The sequence below is a fragment of the Salmo salar genome, chromosome 15, assembly GCF_965601325.2.
Source record: "Salmo salar chromosome 15, fSalSal1, whole genome shotgun sequence".
In the NCBI taxonomy this organism is placed as follows: domain Eukaryota; kingdom Metazoa; phylum Chordata; class Actinopteri; order Salmoniformes; family Salmonidae; genus Salmo; species Salmo salar.
The window spans coordinates 13549446-13565015 of record NC_138305.1 but is presented as its reverse complement, the minus strand read 5'-3'; the positions used below and the strand labels follow the sequence as shown (position 1 = coordinate 13565015).

General features: G+C 42.5%; 1 protein-coding gene across 5 annotated transcripts in view; it reads right to left on the bottom strand.

The window, feature by feature from the left end:
* dapk1 (death-associated protein kinase 1) overlaps window positions 1–15570 on the bottom strand; it is a 178927-nt gene that overhangs the window by 85288 nt on the left and 78069 nt on the right. For 4 of the 5 annotated variants that reach the window (XM_045695458.2, XM_045695459.2, XM_082961588.1 and 1 more), the window contains 4 exons: window positions 8925–9063; window positions 4783–4912; window positions 2810–2858; window positions 2257–2283 (listed from right to left, as the gene is read on the bottom strand). In XM_045695458.2, coding sequence (XP_045551414.2) covers window positions 2257–2283; window positions 2810–2858; window positions 4783–4912; window positions 8925–9063 — 345 coding nt within the window. The remainder of the gene's footprint in view (window positions 1–2256; window positions 2284–2809; window positions 2859–4782; window positions 4913–8924; window positions 9064–15570) is intronic. The other variant, XM_045695460.2, reaches the window with a different exon arrangement.

The window sequence follows — 15570 nt, the reverse complement described above, 5'->3', positions numbered from 1 at the left end:
TGTCCCTGACCTGTTTGGGGGGCTCCTTGGTCTTCATGGTGCCGTTTGCTTGGTGGTGCCCCTTGCTTAGTGGTATTAGTGGGGCCTTTCAGATCATGTGACAGATCATGTGACACTTAAATAAAGTCCACCTGTGTGCAATCTAACTAATTATGTTACTTCTGAAGGTAACTGGTTGCACCAGATCTTATTTAGGGCTTCGTAGCAAAGGGGGTGAATAAACTCAGCAAAAAAAGAAACGTCCCTTTTTCAGGATCTTGTCTTCTTTCAAAGATAATTGGTAAAAATGCATATAACTTCACAGATCTTCATTGTAAAGGGTTTAAGCACTGTTTCCCCATGCTTGTTCAATGAACCATAAACAATTAATGAATATGCACCTGTGGAACGGTCGTTAAGACACTAACCGCTTACGGTAGGCAATTAAGGTCACAGTTATGAAAACTTAGGCCTCTGTAGTGTCTTATCTACTGACTCTGAAAAACACCAAAAGAAAGATGCCCATGGTCCCTGCTCATCTGCGTGAACGTGCCTTGGGCATGCTGCAAGGAGGCATGAGGACTGCAGATGTGGCCAGGGCAATAAATTGCAATGGCCGTACTGTGAGACGCCTAAGACAGAGCTACAGGGAGACAGGATGAACAGCTGATCGTCCTCGCAGTGGCAGACCACGTGTAACATCACCTGCACAGGATCGGTACATCCGAACATCACACCTGCGGGACAGGTACAGGATAGCAACAACTGCCCGAGTTACACCAGGAACGCACAATCCCTCCATCAGTGCTCAGACTGTCCGCAATAGGCTGAGAGAGGCTGGACTGAGGGCTTGTAGGCCTGTTGTAAGGCAGGTCCTCACCAGACATCACCGGCAACAACGTCGCCTATGGGCACAAACCCACCGTCGCTGGACCAGACAGGACTGGCAAAAAGTGCTCTTCACTGACGAGTCGCGGTTTTGTCTCACCAGGGGTGATGGTCGGATTCGCGTTTATCGTCGAAGAAATGAGCGTTACACCGAGGCCTGTACTCTGGAGCGGGATCGATTTGGAGGTGGGGGGTCCGTCATGGTCTGGGGCGGTGTGTCTCAGCATCATCGGACTGAGCTTGTTGTCATTGCAGGCAATCTCAACGCTGTGCGTTACAGGGAAGACATCCTCCTCCCTCATGTGGTACCCTTCCTGCAGGCTCATCCTGACATGACCCTCCAGCATGACAATGCCACCAGCCATACTGCTCGTTCTGTGCGTGATTTCCTGCAAGACAGGAATGTCAGTGTTCTGCCATGGCCAGTGAAGAGCCAGGATCTCAATCCCATTGAGCAAGTCTGGGATGTGTTGGATCGGAGGGTGAGGGCTAGGGCCATTCCCTCCAGAAATGTCCGGGAACTTACAGGTGCCTTGGTGGAAGAGTGGGGTAACATCTCACAGCAAGAACTGGCAAATCTGGTGCAGTCCATGAGGAGGAGATGCACTGCAGTACTTCATGCAGCTGGTGGCCACACCAGATACTGACTGTTACTTTTGATTTTGATCCCCCAGACCCTTTGTTCAGGGACACATTATTCAATTTCTGTTAGTCACATGTTTGTGGAACTTGTTCAATTTATGTCTCAGTTGTTGAATCTTATGTTCATACAAATATTTAAGTTTGCTGAAAATAAACGCAGTTGACAGTGTCTTTGACAGTGTCTTTTTTTGCTGAGTTTATATACGCACCACTTTTCCGTTGTTTATTTTAAATTTTTTGAAACAAGTTATTTTTTTCATTTCACTTCACCAATTTGGACTATTTTGTGTTTGTCCATTATATGAAATCCAAATAAAAATCCATTTAAATTACAGGTTGTAATGCAACAAAATAGGAAAAACACCAAGGGGGATGAATACTTTTGCAAGGCACTGTACATGGCCATGTACTCTAATAATCTCCACCCGGCACAGCCAGAAGAGGACTGGCCACCCCTCAGAGCCTGGTTCCTCTCTAGGTTTCTTCCTAGGTTTGCTTCTACACCTGCATTGCTTGCTGTTTGGGGTTTTAGGCTGGGTTTCTGTATAGCACTTTGTGACATCGGCTGATAAGGGTAAAGGGTACAGTGAAATGATTGGTTGCATTCGTCAACAACGCAGTTATACAAAAGAAATACACACAGATAAAAAGACACAAAATACAAGATCAATATCAGGACCAATCACTGAAAGGGATACTGGTGACAGTTGAATGTATTACACCAGTCATTAGGATTGTTGTACTTACAGAATATAGGTGATCACTCCAACACTCCTGGAACAACAGAGGAATATGGATTATTACCCAACAGACATATAGAGATATATACAGAGCCTTATACACTGAGTCAACAAACATTAGGAACACCGTCCTAATATGGATTTACACCCCCCCTTTTCCACTCAAAAGAGTCTTTATTCGTCAGGGTACTCTACAATGTGTTAAGTGTTCCTTTGTGTGGTGGACCATTCTTTATACACACAGAAAACAGCAGTGTTGTAATTCTTGTGCTTCCCGTATGTATCAAGGTATATCCACCATGCAAAAGACCAGCCAGCTAACTTGAAACAGCTGTGTGAAGCATTGGAGTCCACATGGACCAGCATCCCTGTGGAACACTTAGGAAACCTTGTAGAGTCCATGCCCAGACGAATTGAGGCTGTCCTGAGGACCAAAGGGGGTGCAACTAAATATTAGGAAGGTGTTCCTAATGTTCTGTATACTCAGTGTATGTATGCTGTGTGTGTGTGTATGTATATATACATACACTATCTAAATATAAAGTACATCTGTCTCTCACCACATGTCTGCCTCCAGGCCGAGCGGTTCATAGTTGACTACCTCTGGAGCTGCAAGAGTTAAAAAAACACACTATTAAGCCAAAAGCACTGAGCCTAGAATGTAGGGTGTTGTATGCGCGTGTGTGTGTGTGTGTGTGTGTGTATATACACACTACCATTCAGAAGTTTGGGGTCACTTAGAAATATCCTTGTTTTTGAAAGAAAAGCACATTTTTGTCCATTAAAATAACATCAAATTGATCAGAAATACAGTGTAGACATTGTTAATGTTGTAAATGACTATTGTAGCTGGAAACGGCAGATTTTTAATGGAATATCTACATAGGCGTACAGAAGCCCATTATCAGCAACCATCACTCCTGTGTTCCAATGGCACGTTGTGTTAGCTAATCCAAGTTTATCATTTTAAAAGGCTAATTGATCATTAGAAAACCCTTTTGCAATTATGTTAGCACAGCTGAAAACTGTTGTCCTGATTAAATAAGCAATAAAACTGGCCTTCATTAGACTAGTTGAGTATCTGGAGCATCAGCATTTGTGGGTTCGATTACAGGCTCAAAATGGCCAGAAATAAAGACTTTCTTCTGAAACTCGTCAGTCTATTCTTGTTCTGAGAAATGAAGGCTATTCCATGCGAGAAATTGCCAAGAAACTGAAGATCTCGTACAACGCTGTGTACTACTCCCTTCACAGAACAGCGCAATCTGGCTCTAACCAGAATAGAAAGAGAGTGGGAGGCCCCGGTGCACAACTGTGCAAGAGGACAAGTACATTAGTGTCTAGTTTGAGAAACAGACGCCTCACAAGTCCTCAACTGACAGCTTCATTAAATAGTACCCGCAAAACACCAGTCTCAACGTCAACAGTGAAGAGGCGACTCCGGGATGCTGGCCTTCTAGGCAGAGTTGCAAAGAAAAATCCATATCTCAGACTGGCCAATAAAAATCAAATATTAAGATGGGCAAAAGAACACAGACACTGGACAGAGGAAGATTGGAAAAGTGTTATGGACAGAGAAATCTACGTTTGAGGTGTTCGGATCACAAAGAACGACATTCGTGAGACGCAGACAAAATGAAAAGATGCTGGAGGAGTGTTTGACGCCATCTGTCATCATGGTGGAGGCAATGTGACGGTCTGGGGCTGCTTTGGTGGTGGTAAAGTGGGAGTTTTGTACAGGGTTAAAGGGATCTTGAAGAAGGAAGGCTATCACTCCATTTTGCAACGCCATGCCATACCCTGTGGACGGCGCTTAATTGGAGCCAATTTCCTCCTACAACAGGACAATGACGCAAAGCACAGCTCCAAACTATGCAAAAACTATTTAGGGAAGAAGCAGTCAGCTGGTATTCTGTCTATAATGGAGTGGCCAGTACAGTCACCGGATCTCAACCCTATTGGGCTGTTGTGGGAGCAGCTTGACCGTAGGGTACGTAATAAGTGCCCATCATGCCAATCCAACTTGTGGGAGGTGCTTCAGGAAGCATGGGGTGAAATCTCTTCAGATTACCTCAACAAATTGACAACTAGAATGCCAAAGGTCTGCAAGGCTGTAATTGCTGCAAATGGAGGATTCTATGACAAAAGCAAAGTTTGAAGGACACAATTATTATTTCAATTAAAAATCATTATTTATAACCTTGCGTCTTGACTATATTTCCTATTCTTTTTGCAACTCATTTCATGTATGTTTTCATGGAAAACAAGGACATTTCTAAGTGACCCCAAACTTTTCAACAGTAATATATATATATATATATTTGATGTTAAACTGAGCTGACTTGCAGGTCAGACGATGAACATAACACAGTACATACATGCAGACAACACACACACACACACACACACACACACACACACACACACACACACACACACACACACACACACACACACACACACACACACACACACACACACACACACACACACACACCGGCTGTGGTGCACTGGGTTCGCCGGATAGACTGACCTACAAATTCCGGGGTGCCAAAGATGTTTTTGAAATCATTGCCAAAATCGATCTTGTGTGCCAGACCGAAGTCGATGAGCTTGATGCGAGGATGGGCCACAGCTCTGTTCAGTAACATAATGTTCTCTGGCTAGAGGGAGAGGGGAGGGAGAGGGAGGGAGGGGTCATCAAACATGGAAATAACATCCCATAAAGTAAGTAGGAACCAGCAAGAGAGAGATGGTGTGTGAGAGAGAGAGCGAGAGCCTACATTCCAGAGCCACAATGCCTCCTTCAGCAGACTATCTTGACTCCTGACTTAATCCTTTAAAAGCTCTTTAGACCAGCAGGTTAAAGAATGAATGGCTATCAGACTGGGAACAGATGAGACAGGACTGGAATCAGATTGAATGAATGGGGCTGTTAGACTGGGAACAGATGAGACAGGACTGGAATCAGATTGAATGAATGGGGCTGTTAGACTGGGAACAGATGAGACAGGACTGGAATCAGATTGAATGAATGGGGCTGTTAGACTGGGAACAGATGAGACAGGACTGGAATCAGATTGAATGAATGCGGCTGTTAGACTGGGAACAGATGAGACAGGACTGGAATCAGATTGAATGAATGCGGCTGTTAGACTGGGAACAGATGAGACAGGACTGGAATCAGATTGAATGAATGCGGGCTGTCTAGACTGGGAACAGATGAGACAGGACTGGAATCAGATTGAATGAATGCGGCTGTTAGACTGGGAACAGATGAGACAGGACTGGAATCAGGATTGAATGAATGCGGCTGTTAGACTGGGAACAGATGAGACAGGACTGGAATCAGGATTGAATGAATGGGGCTGTCAGACTGGGAACAGATGAGACAGGACTGGAATCAGATTGAATGAATGGCTGATAGACTGGGAACAGATGAGACAGGACTGGAATCAGATTGAATGCGGCTGTTAGACTGGGAACAGATGAGACAGGACTGGAATCAGATTGAATGAATGGGGCTGTCAGACTGGGAACAGATGAGACAGGACTGGAATCAGATTGAATGAATGGGGCTGTTAGACTGGGAACAGATGAGACAGGACTGGAATCAGATTGAATGAATGCGGCTGTTAGACTGGGAACAGATGAGACAGGACTGGAATCAGATTGAATGAATGCGGCTGTTAGACTGGGAACAGATGAGACAGGACTGGAATCAGATTGAATGAATGGCTGTTAGACTGGGAACAGATGAGACAGGACTGGAATCAGATTGAATGAATGGCTGTTAGACTGGGAACAGATGAGACAGGACTGGAATCAGATTGTCCCTACATGACAGTAATGGCTCCAGGTAGATGTAGTGGTATTATGTAGTATGTGTAGTATTATGTAATATGTAGGAGTAGTGTATCTGATAAAGCTAGTATTATGTTGTATGTGTAGTACTTTGTAGTATTATGTAGTATGTAGGAGTAGTGCATCTGATAAAGCTAGTATTATGTTGTATGTGTAGTACTATGTAGTATGAGTAGTATGTAGGAGTAGTGTATCTGATAAAGCTAGTACTATGTTGTATGTGTAGTACTATGCAGTATTATGTAGTATGTAGGAGTAGTGTATCTGATAAAGCTAGTATTATGTTGTATGAGTTGTATGTTTAGTATATGTATGGGTAATACGTGTAGTAGTATGTGTGGTATGAGTAGAATTATATAGTATGTGTAGTATATGTAGTATTATACTGTACGTGCAGCATGAGAAGTATTATATAGTATGTGTAGTTTATGTAGTATTATATATTATGTGTAGTAGTATACAGTACGTGTAGCATGAGTAGCATTATATCGTATGTGTAGTATACCTGGTTTGGGTAGTATGAGTAGTATTACAGTATAACTAGTATTATCTAGTATGTGTAGAATGAGTAGAATGACTGGTTTATGTTGTATGTGTAGTAATATGCAGTAGTATGTAGTATTATGTAGTATGAGTAGTATGTCTGGTATTATGTATGTGTAGTATGGATCTGATAAAGCTAGTATTATGTAGTATGTGTATGTAATATATGTAATATGATGCAGTATGAGTAGTATATGTCTTGCAGTAAGAGTAGCATGTGAAGTAGTATGTGTAGCATATGTTGTATTATGTAGCATGTGTAATATGAGTACTATTATGTAGTATGTTTAATATGAGTAGTATTATATAGCATTTGTAGTATTATGTAGTATGTGTAGTATGTGTAGCATTATATAGTATGTGTAGTATGTATGAGGAGTGCATCTGATAAAGCTAGTATTATGCAGTATGTGTAGTATGAGTTGTATGTATAGTATTATGTAATATGAATAGTATGCCTGGTTTGGGTAGTATGAGTAGTATTACAGTATACGTAGGTTTATGTAGTATGTGTAGAACGAGTAGAATGACTGGTATTATGACGTATGTGTAGTATGAGTAGTATTATGTCGTATTCTGTAGTATGAGTAGTATGTCTGGTGTTATGTATGTGTAGTAAGTATCTGATAAAGCTAGTAGTATGTGTAATATACGTAGTATGATGCAGTATGAGTAGTATATGTCTTGTAGTAAAAGTAGTATGTGAGTAGTATGTGTAGTACATGTTGTATTATGTAGCATGTGTAATATGAGTAGTATTACGTAGTATGTTTAATTTGTGTAATATGAGTAGTATTCAGTAGTATGTATAGTATTATGTAGTACGTGTAGTAACATGTAGTATGATGTAGTATGAGTAGTATGTGTAATAAATCAAATCAAATTTTATTTGTCACATACACATGGTTAGCAGATGTTAATGCGAGTGTAGCAAAATGCTTGCTAATATGGTGTATGAGTAGTATTATGTAATATGTGTAATATGAATACAGTAGTATTCAGTAGTATGAGTAGTATTCAGTAATATGAGTAGTATTAGTAGTATTATATAGTATGTGTAGTATGAGTAGCATGACATACTATGAGTAGTATTATGTAGCAATACATAGTATTATATATCATGAGTAGTATTACATAATGAGTAATATTACATAGTATAAGTAGTATTACAAAGTATGAGTAGTATTACGTTGTATGAGTAGTATTACGCTGTATGCGTAGTATTATATAGCATGAGTAGTATTATGTATTATGTGTAGTATTATATAGTATTACGTAGTACGAGTAGTATTATGTAGTACGAGTAGTATTATGTTGTATGTGTAGTAGAGTGTGTAGTGTGAGTAAGTAGTATTATATAGCATGAGTAGTATTATGTAGCATGATTCGTTTTATGTAGTATGTGTAGTATGAGTAGCATGATGTAGTATGAGTAGTATTATCTTGTGCGAGTAGTATTATGTTGTATGTGTAGTAGAGTGCGTAGTATGAGTAGAATTATATAGCATGATTTGTTTTATGTAGTATTATGTAGTATGTGTAGTATTATATAGTATGAGTAGTATTACGTGTAGCAGGAGTTGTATTATGTAGTATGAGTAGTATTATATAGTATGAGTAGTATTATATAGTATGTGTAGTATGAATAGTATTGTGTAGTATTATGTAGTAGGTGTAGTATGAGTAGTATTATGTACTATGAATATCATTGTGTAGTATTACGTAGTAGGTGTAGTATGAGTAGTATTATGTAGTATGAATAGTATTCCGTAGTATGTGTAGTAGAATGTGTAGTATGAATAGTATTATGTAGTATGTGTAGTAGAGTCATATTATGTTGGGTAGTATGTGTAGTATTAGTAGTATGTGACTCAAGCTGTCCTATAGTGTAGACCGTTGTTCATTCTTGAGTTTTTGGGGAAGCGTGTTTAAATGATCACACTAAAACAAATGGGACATTTTACAACGTTGACTGAGTTGGAATTGAACTGATCCGGACCCTGATGTCGTCCACCAACTAACAACCTGTGAGTGATGGGGACGACGGATGTTCTGGCTGGAGACAGGCCAGAGAGCCAGGTGTGATAAAAGCTCTGCCATTGATTAGTAGTGTCTGGTATTAGTGCAGAGCAGAGTGGAGAGCACAGAACACATCACTGGAGTGGCCCTTGTAGCTGTGTGTGCATGTATGTGTACCTTGAGGTCAAAGGGCGTGTGTGTGTGTGTGTGTGTACCTTGAGGTCAAAGGGTGTGTGTGTGTGTGTGTACCTTGAGGTCAAAGTGTGCAATGTGTTTGGAGTGCAGGTAGTGGACTCCGTCCAGAATCTGTTTGAGGAACTCTGTAGCTTCCTCCTCTGTTAAGGACTCCTTCTCTGCTAGCAAATTAAACAGTTCTCCACCAGCCACCCTAGAGGAGAGGAGGAGGAGAGGAGATCTTAGACAATACCTAACGTAGATACAATAAGCTAACAGCAGGCACTTCAATCAACCTAAAGCTTACTTCAGCCAATACCAACGAGTGGGCAACGACACATCAGTGTCATGAAGAAGGCAAGTGATAAATCTAGCACAACTACTAGCACAGCTTGCAGTGACACCGGAGGACGGCGTCATCGTGGCAGGGGCTGCCGGACCGCTGGTCCATTTCCTCGCGAGGAGGCGAGAGCAGAAGTACAGTAATGCATGTAGACAACCCTGAACCAGAACCCAGAGAGATGGAGGCCATGAAGACAACCCTTCACCAGAACCCAGAGAGACGGAGGCCATGTAGACAACCCTTCACCAGAACCCAGAGAGATGGAGGAAGACAACCCTTCACCAGAACCCAGAGAGATGGAGGCCATGTAGACAACCCTTCACCAGAACCCAGAGAGACGGAGGCCATGAAGACAACCCTTCACCAGAACCCAGAGAGACGGAGGCCATGAAGACAACCCTTCACCAGAACCCAGAGAGACGGAGGCCATGAAGACAACCCTTCACCAGAACCCAGAGAGACGGAGGCCATGAAGACAACCCTTCACCAGAACCCAGAGAGACGGAGGCCATGTAGACAACCCTTCACCAGAACCCAGAGAGACGGAGGCCATGAAGACAACCCTTCACCAGAACCCAGAGAGATGGAGGCCATGTAGACAACCCTTCACCAGAACCCAGAGAGACGGAGGAAGACAACCCTTCACCAGAACCCAGAGAGATGGAGGCCATGTAGACAACCCTTCACCAGAACCCAGAGAGATGGAGGAAGACAACCCCTCACCAGAACCCAGAGAGATGGAGGCCATGTAGACAACCCTTCACCAGAACCCAGAGAGATGGAGATCATGTAGACAACCATTCACCAGAACCCAGAGAGATGGAGATTATGTAGACAACCCTTCACCAGAGTCTAGAGAGATGGAGATCATGTAGACAACCCTTCACCAGAGTCTAGAGAGATGGAGATCATGTAGACAACCCTTCACCAGAGTCTACACTGGAATATATTGCCTTTGGCACAGCTTATTTGGCACATATATTGCCTTTTATAAAACATTAGCGAATCACTGAGTAATGATTCAGTGAAGTGGCACTACTTGGGTTCTGGTTAATAGTTGTGCACTACACAGGACCTAGGGCTCCATTTGGGATGACGACATGGTGCTCTCAGACTGGTGGCTGGTATAGCAGGTCACTGTAATGACTACATTGTTGACGTCCCCCCCCCCCCCCGTCCCCCCCCCCGCAAAAAAACTCATTTATGTATTTCCTCTGAGGATGGAGACAGGAATCAGGAACAGGAAGTAGCAGCCAGCTGCAGAGGAAGCTGTGACAGGATAATAACACACTCAGCCAATCACAACACAGCGTTCCGTCACTTGACCACAAGTTGCCAAAACAACTGTTTTTTTTCATTTATTTTACACTGGATATAGGGACTGGCTACAGGGACTGGATAAAGGGACTGGATATACATTGAGGGAAAAAAGTATTTGATCCCCTGCTGATTTTGTACGTTTGCCCACTGACAAAGAAATGATCAGTCTAAAATTTTAATGGTAGGTTTATTTGAACAGTGAGAGACAGAATAACAACAACAAAAAATCCAGAAAAACGCATGTCAAAATTGTTATAAATTGATTTGCATTTTAATGAGGGAAATAAGTATTTGACCCCTCTGCAAAACATGACTTAGTACTTGGTGGCAAAACCCTTGTTGGCAATCACAGAGGTCAGACGTTTCTTGTAGTTGGCCACCAGGTTTGCACACATCTCAGGAGGGATTTTGTCCCACTCCTCTTTGCAGATCTTCTCCAAGTCATTAAGGTTTTGAGGCTGACGTTTGGCAACTCGAACCTTCAGCTCCCTCCACAGATTTTCTATGGGATTAAGGTCTGGACACTGGCTAGGCCACTCCAGGACCTTAATGTGCTTCTTCTTGAGCCACTCCTTTGTTGCCTTGGCCGTGTGTTTTGGGTCATTGTCATGCTGGAATACCCATCCACGACCCATTTTCAATGCCCTGGCTGAGGGAAGGAGGTTCTCACCCAAGATTTGATGGTACATGGCCCCGTCCATCGTCCCTTTGATGCGGTGAAGTTGTCCTGTCCCCTTAGCAGAAAAACACCCCCAAAGCATAATGTTTCCACCTCCATGTTTGACGGTGGGGGATGGTGTTCTTGGGGTCATAGGCAGCATTCCTCCTCCTCCAAAGACGGCGAGTTGAGTTGATGCCAAAGAGCTCCATTTTGGTCTCATCTGACCACAACACTTTCACCCAGTTGTCCTCTGAATCATTCAGATGTTCATTGGCAAACTTCAGACGGGCATGTATTTGTGCTTTCTTGAGCAGGGGGACCTTGCGGGCGCTGCAGGATTTCAGTCCTTCACGGTGTAGTGTGTTACCAATTGTTTTCTTGGTGACTATGGTCCCAGCTGCCTTGAGATCATTGACAAGATCCTCCCGTGTAGTTCTGGGCTGATTCCTCACTGTTCTCATGATCATTGCAACTCCACGAGGTGAGATCTTGCATGGAGCCCCAGGGTGAGGGAGATTGACAGTTCTTTTGTGTTTCTTCCATTTGCGAATAATCGCACCAAATGTTGTCACCTTCTCACCAAGCTGCTTGGAGATGGTCTTGTAGCCCATTCCAGCCTTGTGTAGGTCTACAATCTTGTCCCTGACATCCTTGGAGAGCTCTTTGGTCTTGGCCATGGTGGAGAGTTTGGAATCTGATTGATTGATTGCTTCTGTGGACAGGTGTCTTTTATACAGGTAACAACCTGAGATTAGGAGCACTCCCTTTAAGAGTGTGCTCCTAATCTCAGCTTGTTATCTGTATAAAAGACACCTGGGAGCCAGAAATCGTACTGATTGAGAGGGGGTCAAATACTTATTTCCCTCATTAAAATGCAAATCAATTTATAACATTTTTGACATGCGTTTTTCTGGATTTTTTGTTGTTGTTATTCTGTCTCTCACTGTTCAAATAAACCTACCTTTAAAATTATAGACTGATCATTTCTTTGTCAGTGGGCAAACGTACAAAATCAGCAGGGGATCAAATACTTTTCCCCCCTCACTGTAGGGACTGGATACAGGGACTGGATATAGGGACTGGATATTTTTATTTCACCTTTATTTAACCAGGTAAGCCAGTTGAGAACAAGTTCTCATTTACAACTGCAACCTGGCCAAGATAAAGCAAGCAGTTCGACACATACAACAACACAGAGTTACAGATGGAGTAAAACAAACATACAGTCAATAATACAGTACAAAAACAAGTCTATATACAATGTGAGGAAATGAGGTGAGATAAGGGAGGTAAAGGCAATAAAAAGGCCATGGTGGCGGAGTAAATACAATATAGCAATAAAAACACTGGAATGGTAGATTTGCAGTAGGTGAATGTGCAAAGTAGAAAGTAGAAATACTGGGGTGCAAAGGAGCAAAATAAATAAATAAATAAATAAATACAGTAGAGGAAGAGGTAGTTGTATGGGCTAAACTATAGATGGGCTATGTACAGGTGCAGTGATCTGTGAGCTGCTCTGACAGCTGGTGCTTAAAGCTAGTGAGGGAGATGTGTTTCCAGTCTCAGAGATTTTTGTAGTTCGTTCCAGTCATTGGCAGCAGAGAACTGGAAGGAGAGGCGGCCAAAGGACGAATTGGCTTTGGGGGTGACCAGAGAGATATACCTGCTGGAGCGCGTGCTACGGGTGGGTGATGTTATGGTGACCAGCGAGCTGAGATGAGGAGGGGCTTTACCTAGCAGGGTCTTGTAGATGACCTGGAACCAGAGGGTTTGGCGACGAGTATGAAGCGAGGGCCAGCCAACGAGAGCGTACAGGTCATAGTGGTGGGTAGTATATGGGGCTTTGGTGACAAAACGGATGGCACTGTGATAGACTGCATCCAGTTTGTTGAGTAGAGTGTTGGCTATTTTGTAAATGACATCGCCGAAGTCAAGGATCGGTAGGATGGTCAGTTTTACGAGGGTATGTTTGGCAGCATGAGTGAAGGAGGCTTTGTTGTGAAATAGGAAGCCAATTCTAGATTTAACTTTGGATTGGAGATGTTTGATGTGAGTCTGGAAGGAGAGTTTACAGTCTAACCAGACACCTAGGTATTTGTAGTTGTCCACATATTCTAAGTCAGAACCGTCCAGAGTAGTGATGCTGGACGGGCGGGCAGGTGCAGGCAGTGATCGATTGAAGAGCATGCATTTAGTTTTACTTGTATTTAGGAGCAGTTGGAGGCCACGGAAGGAGAGTTGTATGGCATTGAAGCTCGTCTGGAGGGTTGATAACAATGTCCAAAGAAGGGCCAGAAGTATACAGAATGGTGTCGTCTGCGTAGAGGTGGATCAGAGAATCACCAGCAGCAAGAGCGACATCATTGATGTATACAGAGAAAAGAGTCGGCCTGAGAATTGAACCCTGTGGCACCCCCATAGAGACTGCCAGAGGTCCGGACAACAGGCCCTCCGATTTGACACACTGAACTCTGTCTGAGAAGTAGTTGGTGAACCAGGCGAGGCAGTCATTTGAGAAACCAAGGCTGTTGAGTCTGCCAATAAGAATGTGGTGATTGACAGAGGGACTGTCAGGCTGTATAAAACAGGGTAGTGCTCAATTCAAAATATAAAATGCCTCATCAATTCCAATTAAAATCTTGAAGTAGCAAACAGGATACAGAATTGCAATTCTAACTTGAATGAAAGGAAATAGAATTGAATTCAAAGAAATTCAAAGGCCTCTTCTATTCTATATTAGGTGTAGTTTAACCTCTTATGGCTAGGGGGCAGTATTTTCACGGCTGGATAAAAACCGTACCCGATTTAATCTGGTTACTAATCCTACCCAGTAACTAGAATATGCATATACTTATTATATATGGATAGAAAACACCCTAAAGTTTCTAAAACTGTTTGAATGGTGTCTGTGAGTATAACAGAACTCAAATGGCAGGTCAAAACCTGAGAGATTCCTTTACAGGAAGTGGCCTGTCTGACCATTTCTGGAACTTCTTTGCCATCTTTTACAAAGGATCTCTGCTCTAATGTGACACTTCCTACGTCGTCCATGGGTGCTCAGAGCCCGGGAAAAACCTGAATGTCGTCATCCCAGCCCCAGGCTGAAACACATTATCGCCTTTCTCAAGTGGCCGATCAAGGGACTGTGGGCTTAGGCGCGTGACCTGGCCGCCCCCGTCTTTGTGATTTTTTTCCTCTGTTTGCCGAAAAGGAGATTCCCGGTCGGAATATTATCGCTTTTCTATGAGAAAAATTGCATAAAAATTGATTTTAAACAGCGGTTGACATGCTTCGAAGTACGGTAATGGAATATTTAGAATTTTTTTGTCACGAATTGCGCCATGCGCGCGACCCTTATTTACCATTTCGGATAGTGTCTGGGACGCACGAACAAAACGCCGCTATTCAGATATAACGATGGATTATTTTGGACCAAACCAACATTTGTTATTGAAGTGGCAGTCCTGGGAGTGCATTCTGACGAAGACAACAAAAGGTAATCAAACTTTTATAATAGTAAATCTGATATTGGTGAGTGCTAAACTTGCCGGCTGTCTAAATAGCTAGCCCGTGATGGCTTGGCTATGTACTTAGAATATTGCAAAATGTGCTTTCACCAAAAAGCTATTTTAAAATCGGACATATCGAGTGCATAGAGGAGTTCTGTATCTATAATTCTTAAAATAATTGTTATGCTTTTTGTGAACGTTTATCATGAGTAATTTAGTAAATGATTAGCAAATTCCTCCGGAAGTTTGCGGGGGGTATGCTAGTTCTGAACATCACATGCTAATGTAAAAAGCTGTTTTTTGATATAAATATGAACTTGATTGAACAAAACATGCATGTATTGTATAACATAATGTCCTAGGTGTGTCATCTGATGAAGATCATCAAAGGTTAGTGCTGCATTTAGCTGTCTTCTGGGTTTTTGTGACATTATATGCTAGCTTGAAAAATGGGTGTCTGATTATTTCTGGCTTGGTACTCTGCTGACATAATCTAATGTTTTGCTTTCGCTGTAAAGCCTTTTTGAAATCGGACAGTGTGGTTAGATAAAGGAGAGTCTTGTCTTTAAAATGCTGTGAAATAGTCATATGTTTGAAAAATGGAAGTTTTAGTATTTTTGAGGAATTTGTAATTCGCGCCACGCCTATCATTGGATATTGGAGCAGGTGTTCCGCTAGCGGAACGTCTAGATGTAAGAGGCTATACAAAGATACATTTTTACATTTACATTTTAGTCATTTAGCAGACGCTCTTATCCAGAGCGACTTACAGTAGTGTATACATACATTTCATGCATTTTTTTTTTTGTACTGGCCCCCCGTGGGAATCGAACCCACAACCCTGGCGTTGCACACACCATGCTCTACCAACTGAGCCACAGGGAAAGC